Source organism: Gouania willdenowi, chromosome 20, assembly GCF_900634775.1.
Source record: "Gouania willdenowi chromosome 20, fGouWil2.1, whole genome shotgun sequence".
In the NCBI taxonomy this organism is placed as follows: Eukaryota; Metazoa; Chordata; class Actinopteri; order Blenniiformes; family Gobiesocidae; genus Gouania; species Gouania willdenowi.
The window spans coordinates 5,301,574-5,313,992 of NC_041063.1; the positions used below are offsets into that span (position 1 = coordinate 5,301,574).

The following is a 12,419-nucleotide window of genomic DNA, read 5'->3' on the forward strand; positions in this document are numbered from 1 at the left end:
CGTTAATACGAATGTCCTTTAGTGACCATGCAGCATGCAGCACTCGTTGTTTCTCCTTAAAACTGCAAAAACAATCGATGATAGATCTGGTGAAGTCTGTAGCAGCGCGTCCCAAGGGGACACCTGTTCCTGCGACGCAATGCGCCCTTTCAATGTAAATCTCCTCCCGGATACGAAACTGCTCACGAATTAGCTTTTCTATACACACAATCATATTACTGCCTTCTGTTTTCTCCGGTACTGAGTAAATTCTTAAATTATTTCTCGGAGAACGGCCTTCCAGATCCTCACACTTCTCCTCAAGATACTTTTGTTTACGCATCAGATGAAACAGCACTTTAGTCAGATCCATGTTACGGTCCTCGTTATCCGCAATCCTCTGTTCCGTCATCCACCCTTGTTTTTAATTCTTCGAAGTTCAGCTTTATGTCGCTCACCTCCTTCCTCAGCACACCAAATATTTTGAGTTCCTTCAGTATTTCTGAAATAGCATCGGCGCTACCAGCGCCCTTTTCCTCCACGCAGGTTTGGCTTGCTGGCGTGGTATCCAACTCGCCTCGTTTTTGGCTTGGTTTTGGCATTATTTGGCGTTCCTTTTTTCTTTGAATGATAACTTGATGTGTCAAGTTGACCTACAGTTTATGTGAGTCCACAAGCAGTAGTAAATATTTCAAGTTTTAGCTTTTGTTTGTCAAGCGTGGCACCGTGGCACCGGCTGTTCAGCCATCAAATAATTTTAGACTAAAGTGTTCAAATGCTCAACTTAGTAAATTATATCAAGACTCATTGTATTCAGTCAAACTCAATACATGCATAATAATATGAGTGGTTAGAGTTTTGTTTATGAGCTTGTATTTGCTGGTTTGGAGTCACCATGGTGTGTGTGTGAGAGAGAGAGAATTGAATATATCTATATATTATATAATCATTTTACATTGATAAATGGTCTCACCATGGGCACAATTGTGTATTTGTATATAAACAGTATATTTCATTAAACACTGTAGACATCTCTAACAGGATTTCTATGGATTTAGATATGTTGGCGTTATACATACAGTATATGTACCACATAAGTACCACCAGATTTTTTTATATTGTATTTTAATTAGGAAAAAACATGTGATTGAAAAGGGTGTGTTTCATAGTTACTATACATTTTTAAATTTTTTTTTTTTTTTTTTCTTGTGGGGGGGTTGCAATGTGGCACCCCTCCAGCAAATGGCACCCTAGGCGGCCGCCTGGTTTGCCTGGCGGCAGGGCCGGCCCTGAATATAGGAAACACTTTCATGATGTGTTTACTTGAAAGCCAATGGTTGCCATGGTTGCAAAATGAAAGAGAATGAAGAGATGAAAGACAACCAGAACTGCAGTAGCTACTCTCAGCACTAGTGGTTAGGTTTGGAACTGTCTCTCTTTGTATCTGAGTATCAAAAAGTAAAACCAGCATTTTTGTGAAGTTTGAAAGCTTAAATTGTGAAGACCTGAGTGAGGAATGGCTGCAGCAGGTAAGGCAGACTATACAGACCAAATATGAGGATGAAAATTTATCTGCTGAAAGAAAACTGTACAGTTGTCATGAAAGGAATCAATATAATTATTTATTTTTAAAATGTAGATTAAAGTAGATTTGCAGGCCTGATTTCTTAAACTCAAACTTTAAAATACCAGGACAGGATGAGATTTCTATGTTTATGAGAGTCTTAATGATAATGTTACAAAAGAGACAAAACCATGTTGTGGTTTGCCATATTCATCAAGAAAAGCTTGATGAGATAAACAAAACAACAATCTGTCAACAATTTCTTTCATTTTCAGACAGACGGAAAAAAAACTTTTGGAACATTTGTGTATTCCTGGGTTTTCGTGGAGCGTTAAAAAGCATTAAAAGTAATTTAATGAAGTGTGCCAAAATCTAGGCCTTAAATGTTATTTAAAAAAGTTAAGTTGGATTCAAACTGGAATTAAATCTAAATTTATTAGGAAATTATGACATTTATCAACAGGTCTTACTGTATAAGTTAATTAAATATACCATAATCATGATCTAAAACATATTCAGCTACATTTTTGGATGTAATTTAACACATTTTTTGCTGAAAACTTTTTGTTTTCACCAATTGTATTTCCTCTGTTTGATGAAATCAAATCTTAAATTTGTGCCAATTTTTTTCTACATTTGTGGCATCAAAATGTAGTATTTGGGCATAAAATGGTATTAAAAATCACAATTTGACTTGCTTCAGCCTGTATCAACCCTGTAATTCTGTGATTTATTTGTTGCAACGTGAAATAAAAAGTAAAGAAATACAATTTGTTAATTAATTACGCACTGTTGTGACAGAAGTGTGACTGAGTTCAGTAAGATTATTGTAACAACAAATTTATGCAGATTTTTTACTTGTTCATGAGGCTAAAGAGGACCAGAATGCAGGAAAATGCAAGCATTTGTTGAAAATGTTCTGGGGGAGGACCACCAGACCCCCGCAATAACCCCCCCCCCAACCCCCGGATGGATTCATTTACCCGATTTTCAAACAGATGTTACGCCCTTGTTGACGCTTTTACTTGAAAGTCAACGGTTGCCGTGGTTGCAAGATGAAAGAGAACCAGAACTTCAGTAGCTACTCTCAGTGCTAGTGGTTCAGTTGGAACCTGTCTCTCTTTGTATGTGAATATCAAGTAGTAAAACTAGCATTTTTGTAAAGTTTGAAAGCTTAAACTGTGGAAACCTAAATGAGGAATGGCTGCAACAGGTAGGACAGACTTTACAGACAAAATATTAGGATGAAATTTTATCTGCTAAGATGAAAAAAAACTGTACCATTGTCATGAAGGGAATCACTAGATTTAAATATATTTAAAAACATGCAGATTATTATTAGAAAATATTTACTCGGGTTTCAAATCATGAAAAATATTGTTCCTTGAAAAAAAAAAAAAACAGTTCAATATTTGATATAGCTAATACTGTTAGGAACAGTTTGAGAGAGCTTCCAGAGCCAAAGGTGTGTACTTGAAATACATAAAATAAGAGTGTTTGACTTCAATGTTTACAGAATGGATGTCATATAGCATGAGGAGCTCTTGAAAACTGAGACCACGTATTACTCCCTACTACTACTATACCTTTTAACTGTGAAAAGTAACATGGCTCATACTTTGAGTGTATCAACAAAAAATTAGGACGTCCTACACATGCAGTCAATTCTGACAGGACTTCTTATATGAAGTAATTTTCCAGGACAGGAGGAGATTTACTTGTTTGTGTGAGTCTTAATGTTTGAATTCTGAATATTAACCATGTGCTCTGTCTGTCCACTTTAACAGCACATCCTCTAATGGTAGGGCAGGTCCTCCAGAGCAACTCCACTCATTACACCATCCTTCAATTTATTGGAGAAGGTGGCTTCGGAGAAGTGGCAAAGTGCTGGGCTGATAACAGCAGCAGCGAAGTGGCGGTAAAAATCCTGAAGAAGGAGTTTTTGCAAGACATAGAGGATGAGGTAGGTGTTTGGATCTCTCCTAGTTTTTGGGCCTCCAACAGGACTTTAACTATGAACTGTTGAGGTACAGCGATATAAAGGTGATCTAATAGTGCTTCTTTCCTTTCAGGTGTCCATGCTGAAGATTATCGGCTCATTGAATGCAGACAACATCAATGTGGTTAAATTCTATGAACAATTTCAATACTTGGGCTATAACTGCCTTGTCTTTGAGTTGTTGGATGTGGATTTATCCCATCTAGTCTGTACAATTAAAGTACACAATATCCGCCCCATTGCAGAGCAGGTATGAATCGTTTTAATCCCATGGTAATGCTTGCTGATTGATTTAAGAAAGCTTGATGTGCAAACCTGATCTTAAACATCTGAATAAGAGAAACTCTATTCTAATCATGTCTTTTCTAATTGTGTCCCTATAGCTGTTGGTGGCATTGCAGGGACTTAAGTCTGTAAGGGTCATGCATGGCGACATCAAGCCCGACAATGTTATGTTGGCCGACATAGACGAGGATCCAGTCAGAGTGAAGCTGGTTGACTTTGGAATGGCTTCTTCATTCTCTTCCGTCTGTCCCGGGATGATTCTTCAGCCCATCGGCTACAGGTATGAGGGTGTCACCCTGAATTACTTCTGTGTTTTTGTAACAAACTTCTGTCATTATAGTGTTGGTAGTTAATGCTAAGCAACATTTTTCTAAGTGTATTTCATTCATTTTGCCTCGCAGAGCCCCAGAGGTTTGTCTTGGCCTTCCATTCTCAGGAGCCATTGACATGTGGGGAGTGGGCTGTACGCTGGCCTTTCTCTACCTCAATGATCATCTCTTTCCTATCCACTGTGAATACCTCATGGTAGGTCTTTTCTTTTTTTATACACATCATCCCTCCATCCATTTAATAACACGTGTTCTCTTTTCCACATGTATAGTAAGTCTTAAGTAACTGCCCATAATGTGTGTAATTGTGTGTTCTTTCTGCAGATGAAGTGCATGGTGGAGATGCTGGGAATGCCGTCGAAATACCACCTCCGCTTTGGCATGTACAGCCAGAGATTCTTTTGTAAAGAGGATGAATTTGGCACACAATGGAGGCTGCTGGTAAAACATAGTTTTCATTATTGTTGAACCTTGATTGTTGCCCTAAACTTCTCATAAACCCTTTTCATTGTTGTTGTGTTTCCACAGACCCCAGAAGAATACTCATCTAGAAACAAAAAGAAAGCTGAGGAGTGGCCCAAATCTCGTGCTCATTTCTCATCATTGGATGACCTGCTCTATGTAAGTGTTCTCTACGGTATTTGAGTTCAAATACTTAGTAGAGATTTCTTCTTTAAAAAGCAACCCACCATAAAAATGTGTTAATAAGCTGAATTTATTCACGTTTTTTTTTTTGTTTTTTTTGTTATGTCATGAGCAAGATAGGTGTGAACTTGTGTATTGACCTAACTCTTGTATTTTTTTTTTTTAATATAGATCTCTGAAGTAGAGGATGCTGAAGAAATGGAAGACAGGAAGGTGTTCATCGACTTCCTAAAAGAGTTGTTACATCTGGATGGGGATCTGAGAATCTCTCCTGTTGAGGCTCTTCAGCATCCCTTTATCACAGGGTCATACCTGAGCCAGCCCAGGAGCCAGACAGCAGAGAATAGTGAGTGACTGCACTGTTGAGACAATCACGCACATGGTGATCAACTAGTTGTTCTATTGAATTTCTAACTAATCTTTTTTTTAATTTTTTTTTCCTCTTACTAAAGAAATGGATGACATTACTCTTGCATCTGGCCAAGATGGGCGCATGAAGAAACATGAAACAGAAAATGGGGATGATGAGTCCCCACTGTCTCCTGCAAACGACAAATGTGGACATTGTGAGACACATGTATCAGAAGATTGGATTGAAGATGTCCCACGTTCTCCTGTGAAATTGTTTCCCTCTTCCAATGGACCTAATGCAGAAGACGTCTCCTTCCCCGCCTCCAACTCTATGAGGTTCTCGGGCAGATTCCCGAAACGAGTTCAGAAGTTCTTCTCTCGACTTTGGACAGGGCGTGCTGAACTTTTAAGAGAGAGAGTGAGAGAAAAAGTGAGAAAGAGAGAGAAAGCCAAAGAGAGAAAGCAAGAGAGTGAGAAAGCAAGAAAAAGCCAGAGAGAGAGAGGGAGAGGGAGTGTGTCAGTAAGAAAGTTCTTCTCTCGACTTCAAAAAAATTTTTTCAGGTCGCTTGTCTTCCTCTGTGAAGGAGTAATTAGTTTTTATTCTTTGTTTGTTTAGTTCTTTGTATAACTGCATGGTACATGTATATTTGTAAATAAATGTATTGAATGAATAATCTAGGTCTCAAACCTTCTTTATTTCCACATGACTTTTCGTCATTTTGACCCTTTTCAAAATATATTTAGCCACTGATACAATAATAGATCATATATTTCATATATTTAGAATTGGTAAAACATTTGTGATGGTAGAAAATCTGAAGTTTTATTAACAGTAATAATAATAATAATAATAATAATAATAATTATTATTATTATTATTACTATTATTATTTAGAGAATGAACAGGTCATCACGTTCAATGATGATGGCGCTGTCCACAACTTATTGGAAGCAGGACCACCTGCAACTACACTGACTGCCTTTTTTGAAGCAATGTCTCTACATCCACACATGCGACACATTGTGTACCCAGATGTATTTCAACACTTCACATACACAGGTAAGACATTTCAATTGTGAAAAAAAATCAGAATCAGAATTCCTTTATTGATCCCAGGGGGAAATTGCTTTTGTTACAGCCACAGAACACATCACAAATAAAGAATAAAAACATTAACAAAGACGAAGAAGAATAAACAATAGATAAGTGTATAATTAAGTAAAGACTGTTAAAAAATAGGGGTCAGAAACACACACATTACAGTAGTAGAAAAAAGTAGGATAGATAATAATAATAATAATAATAATAATAATAATTAAAGCCGCGAGCGGCGTCATAGGGTCCGATGAAGCGGCCGGGGGCGTTAACCCACGGTCACGTATACCACTATTGGGGATTTGGGAATTAGCCTGGAGTTGTAAGCGTTTTCGTATAACTTAGTTATAGTTAAGGATTTTCCTGTGTCATGATAAGCCCCTCCCACTTTTCACAGCCTGCTCTATTTGCCATAGCAATGTGCTTCCATCTATTAAGATTCATCCTACAGTGTTTTGAAGTCAACACGATATGTCGTCTTGCCGCTAGAGCTGCTGGCGTAGGACGGCCCAAGAAGCGGCGCCCTCTGAGAGCGCAAGGCATTGTGGGTGTTTTTGGTTATCGTTTGTTGTTTAGCTCTGGACAGTGATCGTGTGTATCAAATATGAAGCAGTTTGAACTTTGCATTCTAGAGTTATAAGCGTTTTCGTATAACGGCGTAGTTATGGCGAGGGATTTTCGTGTGTCATTATAGGCCCCTCCCACTGGCCATGATGGGTAATTTGGTCATCGAGCGTTGTTCATGGATGGACAATCATCGTGTGTATCAAATATGAAGCAGTTTGAACTTTGCATTGAAGCGTTATAAGCATTTTCCTATTACAGCGTGTTGATGGCGAATGATTCTCCTGTGTCATTATAGGCCCCTCCCACTGATCACAGCCTGTTTTTTCTTCCATAGCAATTTGCTACCCTCTGTGTAGGTTCATCCTACAGTGTTTTGAAGTCAACACAACATATCGTCTGTCCGCTACAGCTGCTCGTGTTGGACGACCACAGAAGCGGCGCCCTCTGAGAACGCAAGGCATTATGGGTAAATTGGTTCTCGAGTTTTGTTTATGGCTGTACGGTCATCATGTGTATCAAATATGAAGCAGTTTGAACTTTGCATTCTAGAGTTATAAGCTTTTTCCTAGAACGGCGTCCTGTTGATGCTAACCGTGTACATGACCTTAAATGACACCGGTCAAAAACACAAGGCATGATGGGAAATGTTTCAAAGCAGTCATGACCAAGCTTGGGCACATGTCCTTTGTGTGAAATTTGAAGCTGATCGAAGTTTGTGTGTCAGAGTTATGGAGATTTGGAATTTATTTGGAATGCTAACGAAAATTAGCATTGCATTTCTGTGGCGGCGCCACGACCAAACCGTGACCGATACGAAAATTCTTTCGATAACTTTTCATCTTCAATGGGTCCTATGTGGTGTTGCCAAGTTTTAAGCGAATCGGATGAATCCCCTCAGACTAGTTTGTGCAGATGCGTTTCGAGGGCGAAACGCCATTTTTGACCTTTGACCCAAGATGGCTGACTTCCTATTTGGTTTTGGGCGGGGTCACAATGTAACTTTTTGCTCATTCTGGGGCGAAGACTACATGTGGCGATTTTCGTGCAAATCGGTCAGACCTGGCGGTCGTGTGGTTCCATCGTTTGTTTTGGCGTTTTTTTTCACGCCACCAAATTATCAAATTTTTTGCCAGGCCTGAGGTGCGTGCAAATTTCGGTGAGTTTTCGGGCATTTTAAGAGGGTCGAATTAGCGATCAAAGGTGGGCGGGGTATAATAATAATAATAGGAAATAAAAGCGAAAACAATAGGTTCCTCTGTCCCATTCTGGGACATCGGACCCTAATAATATACAAATATATACCAATATGATTAAGATATTTACAAAATAATACAAATATACAAATGTGATTTAGATATGTACAACAATCAAGCTGTGAAGTTACAAAGATAAATTATACAGTTTAATTGCCACAGGCAGGAATGATTTCCTGTGGCGTTCTGTGGAGCACCGTGGTTGGATCAGCCTGGTGCTGAAGGTGCTTCTGTAATTGACCAGCACATCATGGAGTGGGTGGGACACATTGACCAGGATGGATTTCACTATAGACAGGCTCCTCCTCTCTGTCACCACTGTCAGAGAGTCCAGTTTAATCCCCACAATGTCACTGGCCCTGCGGATGAGTCTGTTGAGTCTGTTGGCGTCTGCGACCCTCAGTCTGCTCCCCCAGCAAACAACAGCATAGAGGATCGCACTCGCCACCACAGACTCATAAAACATCCTCAGCATTTTCCTGCAGATGTTGAAGGACCTCAGTCGTCTCAGAAAATAGAGGCGGCTTTGGCCCTTCCTGTAGAGGGAGTCAGTGTTCCTCCCCCAGTCCAGTTTATTGTCAATCACCACTCCCAGGTATTTGTACTGCTCCACAATGTCCACACTGACCCCCTGGATTGAGACAGGGCTGACTGGCCTTTTGGTTCTCCTCAGGTCCACAATCAGCTCCTTGGTCTTTGTCACATTGAGCTGTAGATGGTTCCGCTCACTCCATGTGACAAAGCTGTCCACAGCAGGCCTGTACTCCACCTCATCCCCCTCCCTAATACATCCAACCACTGCAGAGTCATCAAAGAACTTCTGGAGATGACAGGTGTCAGTGCAGTAGCTGAAGTCTGTGGTGTAGGTGGTGAAGAGGACGGGAGAGAGTACAGTCCCTTGAGGGGCCCTGATGTTGCTGACCACTTTGTCAGACACAGTGTCTCAGGCGAATATACTGTGGTCTGCCAGTTAAGTAGTCCACAATCCAGGACACAATGGAGGAGTCAACCTGCATTTCTGTCAGTTTCTCACCCAGTAGAGCCGGACAGATGGTGTTAAAAGCACTGGAAAAGTCAAAGAACATGACTCTCACAGTGCTCGCCGGCTTGTCCAGGTGAGAGTAGACGGTTGAGCAGGAAGGTGATGGCCTCCTCAACTCCAACCTTGGGCTGGTAGGCAAACTGTAGTGGGTCCAGGTGTGGTCTTATAGATGGTCGGAGATGCACCAGGATAAGTCTCTCCAGGGTCTTCATGATGTGGGAGGTCATCCAGGCAGGATGTCTTCCACAGCACAGGGACCCTCTGCAGACTCAGGCTCATGGTGAAGATGTGCTGGAATATTCCACACAGCTGCGAAGCACAAGCCTTCAGTACTCTGGGGCAGACTCCATCAGGTTCTGCAGTTTTTCCAGCGTGGAGTTTCACCAGTTGCCTTTTCACCTGGTCAGCTATGATGTTTATTGTGAAGGGAAGTGTGGGGGGAGGGGTGTCAGCACAGTCCAAAAAAGTGTGGGTATTCAGGGAGTCAGGGGAGCAGGTGAGATGATGGTTCACACAGGGGTGTGAAAGGTTAAGAGGAGGGGGGGATGATTGTCTTTCATTGCAGCCAGCAGAGGTGTGACTAGGGGTGACAGTAGGGTGTCCAGTGGCCGCAGTATCAGATCTGTTGAAAAACAGATTTAGTTCGTTGGCCTGGTCCACACTACCGTCCAACCCTCTGTTGCTGGCTGACTTATAGGGCTTTTCCACCGGGCAGGAGCTGGTGCTAACTTGGCGCTAGCGCGTGTTTTGGCTCCGGGCCATTCTGTTTCCACCAACATAGCTCCAGCTCTCGGAGCCAAAAACCGGGGCTACGCTGGCCCCACATAACTTCTGGGCTACAGGCCAGCTCTGAAGTGGGCAGGTGGGCGGCGGGGTTATCCACAGTCCTCCAAAAACGAAAAGCAGCCATTTTTTAAGCTGGCGAGTGGCTGGTTGCGTTAGCGCAAATCCGACAAAAAACATTTAAAAGTGAGTCCAAAGTAAGTCCAAGAAGATAGAGCAGTGGTCAGAGGAGGAGAACATTGTTTCCTGGTACTGTGGGTGTCTGAAGAGATTCAGGGGAAGTGGATGGATCCCCACGGACCGAACAGAACTACAGCCATGGAGGAGCTGGTCCTGTAGAGCTGTTACTAATCCTGGTAAGTTTTATTTCACCCTGTTGTTAACCTATTACCAATATTAGTTTGCTACAATATTCCCTCATCAATATGATGAACGTTACGTCTAACGTGGTGCAGGCTAGCCAGTTAGCCGCTGGTTATCTAGGAAACCATAACAATGCTTTAATATTCCTGAAAGCAGCAGTAATATATCATTGATCTGTATTCAGAACTTCCCTTATTGTTACACAATGGTCATGTAATATTACTGAACTATAAGTAACAACGTTTGTGCTCATTTCAGAGTTAGATTTAAAGGTTCATCTGTATCTCAGCTCGTCTTCATCTCAGAACAAATCCAGTAAGATTCATTCATTCTATGCAAACATGTACAATATTATCTGTTGGTCCATCCTAAAATATCATTAGTTTATGAACAAATTAAACTATTTTTAAGAACTAATATTGTTTTCTATTCCTGGACAAAACCAGGCACATTGTTATTCAAAAAGCATTGTACACTCTTTGATGTACAAATGTTTTACTATATTTGAGTTACTGTCTTGAAGTTTGGGGAAATACATACATGATGAACATCCAATCGTTATTCATAATGTAAAAAAAATCCATCAGACTCAGACATAACGCTGGATACAGAGAACACACACATGGATTATTGTTAAAAACTCCAAATTTAAAACTCCAGATCTCATCAAACTCAAAACTGTCCAAATGATTTATAAAACAAGTAAAGGTTTACTTCCAAAAGGTTTGCAGAAAAGATTTTTAGAGAGAGAAGGGGAAAATAATTTAAGAGAACTACCTTTCAAGATGAAAAATGCTAGAACAACAGTCAAAAGGATGAGTATAACAATATCAGGGGTTAAATTATGGAACTGTGTAAGGGATGGAATAAAACAGCATAAATCAGTTTAAAAAGTTTTTTAAATTATATCTTGTTAGCAAATATAAGAAAGAAGAGTAACAATTTTACCAAGTACATGGCATATATACATTCATGTGTATGTACATAATTCTATGTTTGATGTGAATGTATACACTGTATATATAAAACTTGTGTAGAATATATAGTTAAAATAGTAATATAAGCTAAATATTTTTTGTGTGTGATTATCTAGAGAACCTTGTTTAGTTTTATTGTGATAAGGTAGGTTTGCATAAGCTTTGCTTCAAACTACACACTTTTGGCTTAAGGATTACACAGTTGAGTGTTTGTTTTTGTATTTTCTTATTGTGGAGACTGCTGAAATAAATAATAAATTCAAATATAATTTTTAATGCTTCTATGCACGAAAAAAAGGAGGAAGATGTTAATGCAGATTTTCTTCCATGGAGCAGTCAGCGACTCGGTTCATGGACCAGAACCAGGACCAGGACTATGTCCATGGTCCATAACCTGCAGCTCATGATGAACTTCACAGCACTGGTTGGACTGGTGTTGGTTCTGGAGCAGATAGAGGCAGACTTTGGCCCTTTCTAATAGAAAACCCACAATAATTTTTTAAGTAAATGTTAATATATATTTAGTTGGTTTGTACATCTATTTTTACTTTGTGTAAATAAAGTTACTTATTTTGTATTATACAAGGACTTTGTTCATTGTTTGTTGCCTACTTGTAAGCACACACGTATTTTATTTCTATTCAGTTAATTTAATTACTCTTTACATCCACTTTTTTGCCCTAAGATAGAAACATAACCTGCTGTAGCACACACTATTAGGTTTGTATTTTTTGTTTTGATACATTTATAGAATTGAAAAGTTCATACAATACTCACCTATTAAGTAGGACAATTAAATAGAATGCAATTAAGATTTCCTCAATTCAAAATTTATTGAAACAAATCAAACAGCAGCAATAGGTTTAAAACATGTTGGAGTCAATAAGGTGTCATTGATCATTAATAACACAAGTGATGAGGACACAAACATTTTAATAAAGCATCCCTTCAGTCACACACAGTAAATCGTTGATCCAAATATATATGAATGAAATGACATCAGGACTCGTTAGTTTGACACAAACTTGCGCTGATTCTGGTAGTATTGAGTCCCACCAACAGCATGGTCATGGACGTGCACAGTCAGCATTAACAGCATCTGTAATGATAAACAAACATATCAAAATCAACTTATTGTCTTTATCTGCTGTACTTATGCAGGCGTAGTTGAAGCTAAGTAGCTTAG

General features: G+C 39.7%; 1 protein-coding gene across 1 annotated transcript; it reads left to right on the forward strand.

Moving 5' to 3' along the window:
• Positions 1-1,423: 1,423 nt before the first annotated feature.
• LOC114454523 (homeodomain-interacting protein kinase 3-like) lies at positions 1,424-5,562 on the forward strand. The gene is made up of 10 exons (XM_028435072.1): positions 1,424-1,508; positions 3,331-3,506; positions 3,616-3,792; positions 3,926-4,107; positions 4,229-4,238; positions 4,481-4,597; positions 4,685-4,777; positions 4,973-5,147; positions 5,254-5,367; positions 5,501-5,562. Exons 1-10 carry the CDS (start codon positions 1,496-1,498, stop codon positions 5,560-5,562), a joined length of 1,119 nt encoding a protein of 372 aa, XP_028290873.1. The 5' UTR covers positions 1,424-1,495.
• The last annotated feature ends 6,857 nt before the right edge of the window (positions 5,563-12,419 follow it).